This window comes from Triticum dicoccoides, chromosome 2A (assembly GCF_002162155.2).
Source record: "Triticum dicoccoides isolate Atlit2015 ecotype Zavitan chromosome 2A, WEW_v2.0, whole genome shotgun sequence".
In the NCBI taxonomy this organism is placed as follows: Eukaryota; Viridiplantae; Streptophyta; class Magnoliopsida; order Poales; family Poaceae; genus Triticum; species Triticum dicoccoides.
The window spans coordinates 688,928,898-688,944,053 of NC_041382.1; the positions used below are offsets into that span (position 1 = coordinate 688,928,898).

Here is a 15,156-nt window from a genome sequence, read left to right on the forward strand (position 1 = left end):
GTTATGTTGCTCATATCGTGCGTATGGTGTCTCGCATTGCTATGTCATTTGATTAGTTTAGACATGTTTTGTGTGAATGCCACCTGTTCAGTGTCTAATTACCATATATGTGAATTATGCATTGCCATCTTGTTGCAAGACATTATATATGTGAATTATACAATGCTATCTTCTTGCAAAGGCATTATATATGTGAATTATGCAGTGCAATGCTGTTTAGCCAATCATCATGTATGTGAATTATATCATGCTATCATTTTTTTGTATTACGTGTTCCATTTGTCGACAACGTTTGTATATTCAACTACTCTTCCTGTGCATCAGCCATTTGAAGGGGTGATGGAAGTATCTGGAGTGAAAACAAGGTATTCAGAGCAGACAATGCTACCTGTTGAAGCAGACATCTTGCTGGTTACAGACAGCTCCTCAGAGGAGGATTCAGAGACTCATGACCAGTCCTATTTTCCCCCTTAGGTGTATGCTCAAACTTGGCAGGGTTATATTACCCATGTCATGCATGTTGTCTTGCATTGCTTAGTTTTTACATCATATATGGATTGCCATCTGCTTACTTGCTTACTATATAAATCATATATTTGAATTATATCATGCCATCATGTTTACATAGTACATACACATCATCTAACTGAATTATGGCATGGCAACCCATTTAATAAAGACATCATATAGTTATATCATCTCATCCTGTTTAGTGTTACAGTCATCATATTTTGAATTATGGCATTCTATCCGTGAATGTATGTGAATTATGGCATGACAACCTATTTAATAAACACATTATATAGTTATGTCATGTCATCCTGTTTACATAGTCTCATATTTTGAACTATGTCTTTCCATCTTTTTTAGTTAGCCATCATAATGTGAAATTGTGCCATGCTATCCTGTTTAGTTAGCCATCATATATGTGAAATTGTGTCATGCTATCATGTTTGGTTAGACAACATAAATATGAATTATTTCATGCCCTCTTTTATTCCCCACTATCTATTGCACCTGTCTATCATACAATGTCTATAATTTCAATTACTTTTCTTGTTTATCAGCCATTTGAATTGGAGAGCGTGATGGCAGTATCTAAGGGAGTAACAACACGGTCTTCAGAATAGATAGTGCTACCAGTTGATGCAGATAGAACCACGATTCGACTTGCCCAAGGACCAGATCCAGCACACATAACCCAGACTCTCGCAGATTGTACCCCACCCAGTTGGACAGAGAACTAGCTACACCCCTTCTAACCCCAACCCCGGCAGATAGTAACCTAGTTCCAGTTGACACAACACCGTATCCACCATAAAGCACCCAAACACGAGCAGTTAGTAAGGGAACTGCAGTGCCCAAAGCACGAGGACCACCACTCCGAATCCCAACTCAACGCTTAAAGGAGAAGAAGATTTGTTCTCAGGTCAGGTTCTGTAGCTATGGTTCATACTCCTTTGCTCTTGCATGACTGTATTTACTCATACCAACTATTTTCAAATTTTAAGGATGGAATTGAAACTCCAATGGCGCAACAGGTATGTTTTAAACCTGTTTCTTTAACTGGTTTGCTGTTGTAACCTGTTCTATGTTGATTTCAGTTTCAATTGAATAAACAGTTATGTTCTCATGTCATGCACATTACAAGTGTCACTACAACAAAAACACCCCTATAACAACACATGCCTACTAATGAAACATACCTATGTGTTGTTTGGGTCAACGTCCCACCTCCCACCTCCCATGATTTTCTAACCTCCCCGTACCCACCTTCACATTATCCACAGAAAAAAAATCTACACATTACCTCTGCCTCCTCCATCCAAGGAGTACGTGGCCAAGCCAAATCTCTTCTCTTAGTGACCACAACGCCGCCGCTACCACCAGTGATTCTGCCAAGCTCCAGCGCTTGCTGCGACGCCGCTTACAGTAGCAGCTACCCCTCACTACCCTTCCCCGATCCCTCGCCATGGCGACTTCCTCCGCGCCCACATGCGGCCCGCCGCAACCCTAGTTACCACAGGTCGCCAACGCCCCACGCCTCCTCTGTCTTGTCGATCTACTACCCCGCGCCTCCTCTGGTTTGTCGACCTACTACACCGCGCCACGTCTCCGCACGCGCCGCTCCCGGCTCGGCCTTGGTGGTGCTGCTCCGCCTCAGCAATCTCGACTCCGACGCCGCTCACGGTTCAGCAAGCCACTCCTCCTCTGACCCGCTCTTCTCTTACACTATTTGGTTCTTTCTGTGGCAGGCCAGGCCGTATTCTTTGCCGGCCATCGTGATGACAATCCACGCGGGCACTGGCTTGCACCGGCATCAATGTCCCTACACTCCGTAAATCAGAGGATGCCTAACATCACACGGTTTGTCTCTTTCCCTTCCTGCCTTTGAGATTGTATCACTGAGCGCTTACTTGTGTACCTCTATCCTTCTCATGTAGTGCTGCCACCATGTATGACTCTAATTGAAACCATGACAATGCGAAACACGGTGTGTATGCATCGTTCATGTCTATGCATCTTATTATATAATATATATACAACAATGTTCATTATATGTACAGCTCACCGTTTTTCCTTGTTAATTAATTTCAATGTATGATTATTTTTATGTGGCTTGTCGTTTTTCATTAGTCCCCTAGAAAACATAACCGATGAGATGGCTATATCTTTCAGGTAATGATCTGCCCACGGTGTTTTCAAGTGGAGAGGCGGATGATTTAAAGTGCTAGTATCAGAATATTAGATCACTGGTGGTGTGTTGTCTGCTGGAAGCAATTCGTCTAGAGGGGAAAGGGTGGCCGTTGTACTGGGGGTGAGTACAATCGAGGGCGGGGCACACGTGGGTGGGGAGGAAACACTTGGTGCTAGGTTAAAGGAAGGGCTGAGTAGGATTAGTCCGGTGTAGTTACAAGTGTTGGCCTCTAGCTTGCTGTCAAAGACGTGTTCTTGCAGAGGACCAGAGTAATGCTTTAATTCCCGCCAATGCATCAATGCAAGGTATGTTGTGCTTGAAACTTTCGTGGGGCGTTCACTACATAGTAGTGTTAATGCTTTTCCATGTTCTTTCAAACCATACTTCAATATGCTAATGTACATGCTTCAATATACTCCATCTGAGAACAGTTTGTCGGGATATGAGGATGAGTCAAGCTAGTCCGTTTAGACTGATCTCTATAGAACCCAATATGTTTTTTTGACTGAAACCCAATATGTTGCAACCCTGATCTTATTTCTTATACTATATGGCATCTATTTTAGACTCTGGACCAGTTTTTCCTAATAAATAAAGAATAGTCTGCTCAAGCGGCAGACAAAACTTTATAATTCCCTTCATTATATATGAAAATATGGCTACTTTTTTTGTTGTGGGGGATGTTTAGCTTATTTTTTATCTAAATCATATAGAACTTAAATGTAATGTGAACAGTGTGAACAGTTACAATGTTAATATAAGTAAGATAGCAGGCCATAGTTTAAGATTTACAAGAACACCAGATTAGTTATTTCCTCCCCTGCAAAAAAAAATATTAGTTATTTCCTGATATATATATAGTTCTTAAAACGAAACTCGTCACGTCAAAAATTATGAACTATTTATTTTTATTGCTCAGAGTATTGCCCTATAGGTAGTGAGTTCGATGTTGAACTGTAAACTTAGAAGAAAAAGTTCATTGAAAGGTAGAAACAAATATCATACAAAACATAGATTACTGGTAAAGATTTCTAGATAGCAAGTTAAGAGATGAAAAGCTACAATGCCACACAAGATAAACACTAGCCCCTCAAATATGGTGATTTCAACAATCCTTTTGCACATGGATGTTTCAGATAAAGAGCTACCTAGAGTTCAAGCTCCATTTTGCATTTCCGATTTAACCTTTTTTGAAAGGTGCTTATAATACAGGAAACACTTTAGATAGAAACTCTACCTTGAGTGTTTATTATCTGACACTTCTGCTGAACTTATCACAGGATACCAGAATATGGGTTGCTTTAGACTTTCCTTGAGGAACTGGTGACAAAATACAGAGAAACCAAGTTTGTTAAATTATCTCCACTAACTATATTCCCAACTACCCATATAGGATGTTTCCAAAAGGATTTTTGTTGGTCTGCAGCAGCTTTGTGGAACAAAATGCACACCTGAATGTAAGTTATATGACACAATTAGTTTCCATTATCTTAGTTCAAGTATTCTTTTTCTAAGGTTAATTGAAGTTACTCTTCTTTATTTACTTGGCTGGACAAAAAAATAACAGCGTGTGTGGCTATGTTAAAGTTGCAATTACCCTATCGCAGTATACAATTTACAATATTTGTGTATACTGTCATCAAGATGCCTTAACGTGAGTAATCTTTGATCTTAGGATGAGAATTCTCTTTTTGTACTAAGAGGGACCATGTTCATTATGACATGCATTTCTATATATTAGATATATGGTCCTAATGTAATTTTGGCTTGCGACATATGGCAAAAGAAAAGAAAAAGATTGAGGTAAAAAATTTAGGAGTGCGTAACAGAGTGGCATGCCTAGTTCACAGTTATACATTCTTGTTACAATTAAATCAAGCATCTGCTAGGAATAAGGAATGACAAGAATTTTTCTTGGTCATTTACAATACATTGAACTGATGTGAGCTTTCCTTCGATAAATGATCAAACTCAGAATATTTAAGCATTACATGTGGCTTCCATCTCCTCATGCTGAATTTTCATTTTGTTTATTTCATCTGTTGCAGTGGCGCATTGCCAGTCAGTTCTAGTACCGAACCATGGGCAGGGTGGCAGTAATTCATCCTATAACAATGTCATAGAAGGCATTCACAGGAAGTTCATAGAGAAGCTTGTCATCCAGCAGGAAGGACGTTGAAGATGAAGATGATGCATGGCTAAGTTGTTGATAGAAAGGTCGAGAATGGGGCTACTACAAGATAGTTTTACATTTACGTTATACAATGCCAGTTTCATGGTTAATAAATAGGAGATCATGTAATATCTTTATCAAATTGTGTTCCATGTAATGCAAACCGATTTGATTAAATATATAAAATCTTTCTGTTTAGTGGATTGCTGCTCCTTACTTCGTTATTCGTAATATATAAAATGCCAGTAATTGTTCAAGCTCTGCACAGATGCATGGACGTGCTGCACTGGTTTGTAATGTGAAAATTGGTTTGTGTAGGGTAATCAGCAACGTATACAAAGTGTTGTTTTGCTGTAGATATATATGTTGCTATCGTGCAACGCTTTTACATGCTGAATACCAACGCAACTATATGTGTTGTTGTAGATCCTTCCAACGCCACCAACGGCAACGGATACTAATGCGTTGGTGTAGACCTTAGCAACACATATATGGACATTAGGCAACGCAACGATGCGTTGCTAAAGGGGGGTTCCCGTTGTAGTGTGTTGTTATTGCTCTATAGTTACCCACACTTATATTCTGTCTATTCTGCTTTGTCTTGAACAAATATTATTTGAACTGTGTCTCTATCTTGATTTGACAAAAAAACTAGAATGATATAGACCATAAAGTGACCATGGTACATAGATATATGTTTGTTTCATGCTGTTATCATGTCCACTTTACTACTGAACTCATTTACCAAAATGAGTTTCATATACAACATGGTTAACATGTGATGTGTCTGCTTGTTTCTCTTTTAGAATGCGGACAAAATATTGGAGAACAGTACCGCGTTATCCAATGGTAAAGGAAGTAATGCAGATAAGGTTCAAGATAGTGAGACATCCCTGTTGGTCTCCAAGAAAGCTGATAAAAACTATCTTGACGACAGTGAGGGAACCCAAAAGTCCTGTCATGATGTAGTGCTCGAGTTACTGGCCACTACTGCTGGCACAAGCTCTTCGAACTCGCTGCCTGAATCAGTTCGTCTTCTTGAGTCTCAACTTCAAGTTGAAAGACATCGATCAGATGTGCTGCGACAGGAAGCTGAAGGACTGAGGAAGTCCCTGCAGAATTCCGATGCATATTTTCTGGTGCAACAGCAAGCGCTGGAGGATTTAAGCGCCAAACAAGAGAAAGTTAATAAGATTGCTAAGCATCTTGTCAGCATTATGGGTACCCAGGATATTGTTTCTTGAGATCTTCTGAAGTGGTTTCAGTTCTGGATTTGCTTTGCTGCGGCGTTTATTTGCGCTGGTCGCCAACTTTGACAACTAGTGTATATGATATGCTGCTTTGTTCCCTATATTTGCACTGGTGGCGAACTTTGATGCCTAGTGGATGTAATATGTGCAATAGCCGTGATAGCCTAGCATTAGTTGCTTGCTTATTTATTTCCTTGTTGTCTTGTTTATTTGTTTGCTTGTAGTCATTGCAGTTTTTTTTCCGCGGTTAGCTAGTGGCTGCAATAACCTATTTTTTAAAACTAGGCCACAATAACCATGGGCTAATATTTATTGTAGTGACACTGGGCCTCCTATTGGCCGTAGAAACAGTGGGCCTTCTACGGGTCGTAGAAACAATGGGCCTTCTACTGGCCGTAGAAACAATGGGCCTTCTGCGGGTCGTATTATCAATGGGCCTTATACGGGCCGTATAATCGATTGGGCAAACATGGGCCAAACAGACCGCATTATGGCCGTAAATGGGCTAGAGTTGGAATCGCCATTCATGGGCCGACCATAACGGGCCATCGTTAATAGGCCGTATTTAATGACGCTATGAAATCGGCCCAACGTATTAACGGACCACAAACAGGCCGACTATAACCACGGGCTGAATTTGGCCCAAAAGCAGAAAATGACAGTAACGGGCCATAAGTAAACGAATGCTGGAAATGAGCCCAAGAATAAATGGGCTCTGGGAAGGCCGAAAGATAACATGGGCTGGAAACGGCCCAACGGAATAACGGGCCGTTAATGGGTATAAAGTGATACACTGTTCATTACGGGCCAGTTTCACCACGGGCCGTTAATGGGTGTAAAGTGATACACTATTCATTACGGGCCAGTTTCACCACTGGCCGTTAGTAGGCCAAGAGTTACATAGGGCCTCATATGGGCCGAAAGACGTCATGGGCCATACATGGGCCAGAAGTGAAAACGGGCTGGAATCATATTGGATGGCCCAGATGACGCTATTGGGCCTAATTCGGATAGGGCGTAACGGGCCTTGGGTTAGCGGGCTGTAAATGGGCTATATTCGAACAGGCCGTTAACAGGCTTTCCATGGGCCGGCCCGCCAGCTTTTCACCAAGTCAAACGGGCCGGCCTTTTCACAGGAATGGGCCTCTGTTGGGTCGTGCCACGTGTCGACATATCATAGGTGCCTTCCGTCCAATGAGTGGTTGACATCTGTCCCAACTGTGACCGACATGTGTTTCCTCCAGGCAATGATGATTTTACACGTGGAAAATCCCCATTGGTCGGGGCTGTTAATGGGTTATCGGATCCAAAACCCGACCCGATAGCTTAACGGCGTTCCATTATGGTGGATGCCACGTGTCGGTCACCCTTGACCAAAGCACTTCTGTGACGTGCGATTTATCATCATGGAAGTGGACACTTCCATGATGATAATTTTGGTAATGTCATGGAACACTTCTACGGCAGCATAGGTATGACTATCTTGATTTTGTCATAAATTTGTCATGGATGTACATGCATGACAGAAAACACGACCTACTATGACAAACACGTATCATCATGGAAGTGTATTTTTTTGTAGTGACTCCGTGTCGAAGACAACCACTGATCTAGGGAGAGGACCCTCACAAAGACCTTTCGATGGACGACGCAATCCACAGAAGGTCCGCAATCGTAAACCAGTGTCACATAGATCTATCATTGCGGACATGACGACTACGGCCCATCCGACGCCAGCTTTGATGGGACATCCAGATCAAGCAGTGATCAAGATCCCCATACGCAGCTCCGGCTCGGCCTCCATCATGCCGACTGCCTCCTCTTCCTCCAGCAGGGCCATCCCACACTAGCACATGCAAGACCTGTCGTCCTTGTGCATGACACGGCGGCCACCATGGTTGATGCAGCGAGGGGGGAGGCTGGGGGCGTGTGAGCGTCGGAGCAACGCAGATCCAACCGACCACCGGTGGGAAGACCAGCCCACACGCGTGAAGAGCGAGCTTCAGCGGAGATGGGATCTGGGAGGGCCGAAGCACGCGTTGAACTGCCTTGGAATTGGAGGGGATCACGTCACCTACTTTGAGGCGCCACCTTCGCCGCCGCCAGCGATGGTGGCGTGGTTGTGGTGGTTGTGGCCTGTGGCGGCTAGGGTTGGGGCGCCCCGGTGTCGCCCCTACCACAACTTAATTGGAGAACCCAAAGCTTGCCCGAAGCTTCACACCAGATTGATTGAGCTCTGCGACACCACCAACCATCTAGGGCGCCCAAGTACCCAAGAGGCACAAGCTCTAGGGTGCCCAAATACCAAGAGTAATAAGCTTCTAAACTTGCACTTCCACATATCATGGTAGAGAACTCAAACCGATGCAGCTAATGTAATGGCAAGAACACACGAAGTTCTCAAGTCCATCACTCTCAAATCCCACCAAATCAATGAAAGCTATGGAGGAATATGAGAGGAAGAACAAGGAGAAGACAAAAGAACTCCAAGATCTCCAATATGAAAAAGTTTCTTAGGAATGGAGCTATTATTCAATCCAATGCCATGCACTTGCACAATTAGCAATGGATGCTCGATGGACTTTCCTAGAAACCATGGCCAATGGATGGGTTGTACCTCGTTTCCCTTTACCCAATTAATCCAAAATGATGGCCACTCCATTGGCCATAGCATCAGCATCTTGTGCCTAACATGAGGAAAAGCCTTTGACATCAATGAGGGTATAGGTGTGTCGGGGAAGCAGAAGAGCGCCCACTCTGTGGGCATCAAGTTGTGCGGATCATGATTCATAGACAACTACAATTAGTTGATTATTGAGCTCATGGGAGGGATTTGAGGTACCAGGGGTATGCACTCGATGGCTAGGGGCACCCCCAGGATAGAAACACCACCCATAATAGGCTGATTAGGGTCGCTGATAAATGCCACTGTGGCTACTGGAAGTTGTGGCGTCGTTGTCATTGGAGACATGAACGACGGTGCAGCACTGCTTGGTTGGCACAATCAGCCGAACGTGTCATGGGCATCTGGTTGACGGAGTCAAGAAGCGCAACATAGAGTACCTCGAGGACCTCCTAGGTCATCGCTAGGGAGGCTGAGATGTCGGAGATGACTACCACAGAGGAAATAACCTCAGTAGTAGTGGTGTTGCTGCCGATGGAAGGTGCCATCGTGAGCTGCTCGACTTCCCGATGGATGGGATCGACCACGAACTTGGAGTGGACGGTGGTGGTGGTGTAGTGCATGTCATCGACGCTGGTGACGGCGTCAACCTAGGTCAATGTCCCCATCGAACGGGTGGAGGGTGCCATCTCGGTGCAGATTGGGGATGTGTCGTGGGTGATCACAGTGACCTCCCGGGCCTGGGTGGTGGTTGGGAGGGCATCGGGAATGACCGTGGTAAACAAGGGTGTCGTCGATGAGGCCGCCATCTGGCGTCGTGCCATGGGACACGCCGACTGCGGGGTCAAGACGCTCGAGAGGATCTTGGACATCAGCGTGAACTGCATGTCCATGGCGTCGTAGTGCACCAGGAGCCGTCTAGATAGGCCTTCAACTCCGGATGCATGGTGGTGGAAGAAAATGACGAACAAAAAATGGGTAGAAATAGGAGGAACTCGAGCGGATTTGAGACAATCGGAAAGGTGGAGGGCGGCTCTGATGCCACGATGTTAGGTACCCACTCACGAATCACTCGAATAACTCCATTACATGGAGATCAAGCTCAGCTACAGAGATTGGGGAAGGAGGAAGGAGGAAGTACATGAGATAGAGGAGGGTAGGGAAAGGAGGAAGCTGTCATGCTATGCCATTCTGATCCAAGCCTGGATGGTTGGCTCGTTGCTTTCCCCTGTGCTAATTTTCGACAGCCCACACCCAGACCCATGTGTTGGTCACTCTTGGTGGGCTGGCTCCCTTATCGTGGGTCGATATGGCCATAGAAATATTTGGGTCACTCACATTGATGGACGGGAGATAGGGAGGGAAGGACGTGACCATCAATTAATCGCGGTGCTAAGGGCTTCTCCAACGCCGACCCGCAAATATAACAGGTATATGTTTGTTTTGTGTGTGGATGTGGTCCGCAGACATGATGACGAAGTGATACATCCAATGCTAAGCACAAATTATCCAGTTGGGAGGAGAAAAAGTAGGTGAGAACCATACATGTGGTGGCTATTTGTGGTGTGGTGTTCGGTTGGAAGGAGAGAGAGGAGAGGCAGTGATTAAACCACCTCCCGGCTAGCCGGGGCGGCTGCCCGGGCTCTTCCATGGAATCTAGCTTGAACAACAGCTATAAATATATAGCTAACCATCATTTTTAGGGGCCACCAACTAACAGACTAGAGCGTAGTGTACTTTGCCCCGGCTCTCCGACCGAACTGGCTCCGCCGCTGAGGAGAGGGGGACCATACATGTGAAGAAAGAAAATAGAGGAGGACCATCCAAAGGCTTTTGGTTGGTCAAATGAATGTCCGGACTCCGGTATATCTTCCCCACTTTGTCTTTACTCTGCTGGAAAATAGATGTCCGAACTGCTTGGCGGACCGTACGGGTCCTTATTGGATTGCAAAAGTGAATAAATATGTTCAACCAGACATATACCAATGCTTTGCGGGCATAGTTTAAGAAACCAGACCGGACAGCCAATCGGACCGGGAAAAACCCAAACCGATAGGCTTAACGGTTTTCTAAGCTTTGTGGACCGTTCTGCAATCGAACTGGTGAAAATCGGTTGAACCGCCCGGTTTTGAGGAAAACCGGATGATAAACCAGACCGGCTGAACCGCTAAAAGGGTGAGCAAAAGGAAAATATATTTGCTAGTATAAGGGAAATGTATTTCCTACGAGCTGAAGCGGCTATACCTGACCCAATGACTAACTGGGCTACGATTAGTTGTTGTACACATCAAATAAATCCACCACTTACCTTTATTCTGTTAGAAAATTGTACCTACCGAACCATCATCTATATGGACGAACCGACGGTCCAATCGGTGAATACCTGAACCTTTGGGCTCACCGGTTCAAGGCCGGTTTTAAAAACTATGTTTGTGGGTCTCCCTTGAAGATGCCCTAATAGAAAGGTGACTGATAGGCGCCGGTCAACTGGCAGAAACTCTGCGCCGGTAACCTACGAGCCGTTCGATTCACCCCATCCCACACCGTTGATTTTCCCTCTTCTCCTTTCTCAGCCTAGTCAACGCATCCCTTCCCTTTGCCAGCTAGTCACCATGCAGGTCCTACATCGGGGGCTCCTCGTGAGGCACGACGGCCGCATTCGTTGGCGTAGTTGTCAGTCGCCCTCCGGCAGCACCCGCGTTCTATAGCTTCAAGCTTGCCACCGTCGGCTGAAACATAGGGCGTGTTTCGTAGCTTGTCGCACCGCCGACGTTGATGTAGTCACCACCGCCCGCCAATCCAGCAAAAAATGACCGGTTCATCCTCGCCGTCGCCGTCGCCGTCGACGCACCGACCGTCGAGCAGATGCAGCATCCACATCACCGTCGCATCACGGCTCACATCCCCCCTCTCGCCGGTTGCAGGAAACCAGGGCGCATGTCCCAGCATCGTTGTCGCGCCCTCCACCACTGTTGTAGCTCCTGGAGTTGCCGGTTCCATCAATTTCGCTCGCCGGATGCAGCAAAACAGGGCTCTAGTTCCGGCATCCTTACCGCGCCTGCCGATCCCATGTAGCTCCCGGAAATGCCGGTTCCAGCACGCTGAGATGCTGGTTCCAGCAAAAAAGATACACGGTTCCAGCAATTTTCGTCGCCATTGAAAAATGCATGGGTTCCAGCAAGCTGCCGTTGCGCGGCGTCGCAGCACACCGCGACATCAATTCCAGCAATGGAGGTCGACGGTCCCAGCATTTTTCTTTGCCGGATGTAGCTCAGCATGCGTGTCGTCGTAGCATTTTTTTGGCCATTTCCAACAGTGGAGGTCGTCGATTCCAACATTTTCACCGCCGGTTGTAGCTCGCCATCCGTGCCATCGCAGTATTTTTCGCCGTCGGTCGTATCTTTTTCTTCGCCGTTTCCAGAAATGGAAAATGCCGGTCCCTGTATTTTTCGTGGTCGTGCATGCCTTCTTCGTCACATGACGGCTCCACCGCTCCAGCACGGCCGGTCGCCGCTGACACTGGGTGGCGAGGTGGCCGCCAAGGCTCACAACAACCCCACTTCCCCCACCTCACGGCTGCCGCCGCAGCTCCCCAGTGCCGCCGCTCCAGCGCGCTGCCGCAGTTCCTCACTTCCCCTGATGTGTGGTGGAGAAAAAAGACGAAGAAAGAGGTCAGGGAGAGATTGAGCGGCCGAGAATGAGGGAAGGATAAGGTTGCCGCCGCTTTTCTCTTGTGGGGCCCCCAGAAGGACGCGTGCAAAGGAGCCGAGCTTGGTTTGCGTCCCTTCGATCAGGCCTAATCTAACGATCAGCACCCATCCAGCCAAAGTTTCAGCCGGTCTGCCCGGCAGGGAACGTTTCCCTAATAGAAACCATGCTCAACATACACGTGGGGGACTTTTACAGGACGGATGCACATGATGGCCAAGAGGGAGAGAGCAAATGAAATATGTTCGCATATATAGCTATGAGGTAAATATAAACTAAGTATATGTTATGTCCATGTATTTGAACAAAATAGGATAACAAATGTTCATATATTTTGCACCTTTTTTTGCTAACTTTGAATTATTGCCCATAGCGAACAAAATAAAATAAAATGTACAAACAAACGCGCACACTTTGCTGTGTCGTCCCTGATCCGTAGCAGACACGCAGAAATTTAATTAGTTATTACAGCTAAAAGAAAATCAAAGTGATGCAAGGGTAGCGTGTACTCCTCCACTGGAACTGGAGAACCACACATGGGCATACCGCTCTAGCAAGCCTGCCGCCCGTGGATCGTGTACACGACCAGCGGGCCGCCCATCGAGACGTACGCGAGCATGTAAAAACCTGTATCTTCAGAACTTTGTCGTCTCTTCACATTCGAAGCAAGTGGTTGCTGACGTTGTTAAAGAAACTAGAGGCAAGGATAAAGCGACAAAAGAGTACTTTTCAGTGTAATTTTATTTTCAAAGGTCGTGCTGTCAACTATGACGCACATAGTTTTGATTTTGCTGGGACGAAGCACACAGTTTAACCAAGTACTCTCTTTCATTGGGACGTGGACCTCATGTATGATTTGGCCAATCTCATAACACTTCTTGTATCCCACAATATATGTGATTTTTGATGAATAAAACTTGACCTTCCAAACAATTAATGTAAAAACCTCAACAGATTCTTAAAAAAAACCATTTAATGTAAAAACCGCAGGCAACAGCGGTCCGCGCGCCCGGTCCTGCCGCTGCTTTGGCTGCTTCCCGCCTGCGTCCTCGTCCCCTCCGCTATATACGGGGCCTGCCACATGCCATCCCCGGCGCCGGCCACTCAAAATCCACAGACTTTCCAAGGCAAAAAATCCCATTTCCCTCCTCCGATCACCCTCTTCTTTCTTTCCTGCGACCGAGGGGATCGTCGATCGATGGCAACAATGGGCGTGGGCGGAGCGGTGAAGATGATCGTCGGGGCGAAGGTGGAGCGGGTGCTGGCCACGTCCAAGGCGCCCGGCGCTTGCCCGTCCTGTGGCGGCCCCGTGGTGGCGACCGACGTGGAGAGCGAGCGGCGCATCCTGTGCCTCCCGCTGTGCCTCAAGAACAAGCGCAAGTACTCCTGCACCAGGTGTTTCCGCCGCCTCGTCACCATCTACAGCTAGATCAAGCTTCTTCCAGCAGTATCGATCTGTCCATCCTTCGAATAGCCGCGTAGGGAGCCAATCAGTTAATCCGCTCGAGTTCTTTGGTTCTTCTTGGCCGTGGTTACGGCCCTAGAGTAGCTTGCTGGCCTGGCCAATGTAATGGGGATTCTGTGTTAATTCTTCTAGTAGTTCTTAGCTGGTGTATTGATCGTTCCGCGTCATGTGAGGAGCGCTGCGATTGGCACTCTGCTGCAGTAGTAGCAGTTCTTAGCTGGTGTATTGCAGTAAGCTCCCTATCAATGGTGGCAGCGTTAATGCATAGGGCAGTATTGGAAATTTGGAATGCGCTTGCCGTCCGCCTTCATTAAGATGGCAATTAACGTACTGATGGGACCATTTCGCATGGATCGTACACGTATGCAGATACGCAAAAGTACATTGATCCGTCCCGATCGAGCCTCTATAGTGGTGCTCATTGCCGCCGAATCTCTGTCACTGGCTCACTGCATGTATTGTGCCGATCACTGGCCACTGCAGTAGCAGCAGCCACCGATAATGGTGACGCCTGGCTTTGGCCGGCCGTAGCATTCTACATGCTCCCACAAGCCACAGCAGCCGGCCGGCCGTTCGTCAGTCGGTCCGTCCGTTGGTTACCTGTTCCTTTCGGCGGCATATCACGTACTACGACGTAGTACGAGTTAAAATCCACACGATTAGACGGGCGGACGGACGCGTCGACCTGCGCATTAGCCGTCCCCCCAATCTGAACGCGCAAACGAGCGGGACGAAAGATGTGTTCAAGGTCCATTGGGATCTCTTTATTACTGGTTGCCGAAAGGAAAATTGGTAGCAACGCATCGAGAGAGTGCCGTCTGCCGGGATGTGATCTCTGGATTGTTTCGAGTTCCAGGCACCAAGATGCGTTCAGGGATTAATTACGATTATCCTCCAAACGAAAGGGGAAGGTTTGTGAGTGCAAGCCATGCGATGGGCGCCACAATTAGTCGGCGTCTAACGAGAGATCGCCACACATGTATAACACGATTTATTTTTCAAGAGAGGCTCGCCGGCGAACCTGCATGTCCATACACCACAGAGAAGAGGGGGAGGGTAGGTAGAGAAAAAGATAGGCAAGTTTGCCCAGCACGTGTGGGCGGAAAGAAATACTACTATACTATACTAGTAAGCATGCACATGAAATTCATGTGCATCAACAAGATGAGACATCGTTTCAAAAAAAAACGAGACTTCATGTGTGCCTGGCTTGGGAAAGATGACATAGACTTGGTGCAT

General features: G+C 46.5%; 1 protein-coding gene across 1 annotated transcript; it reads left to right on the plus strand.

Annotated features, from left to right (window-relative positions):
* The first annotated feature begins 13,555 nt into the window (after positions 1 to 13,555).
* LOC119351897 lies at positions 13,556 to 14,071 on the plus strand. Its single transcript, XM_037618675.1, has one exon. The coding sequence runs from the start codon at positions 13,651 to 13,653 to the stop codon at positions 13,879 to 13,881; it is 231 nt and encodes a 76-aa protein (XP_037474572.1). The 5' UTR covers positions 13,556 to 13,650; the 3' UTR covers positions 13,882 to 14,071.
* Positions 14,072 to 15,156: the final 1,085 nt, after the last annotated feature.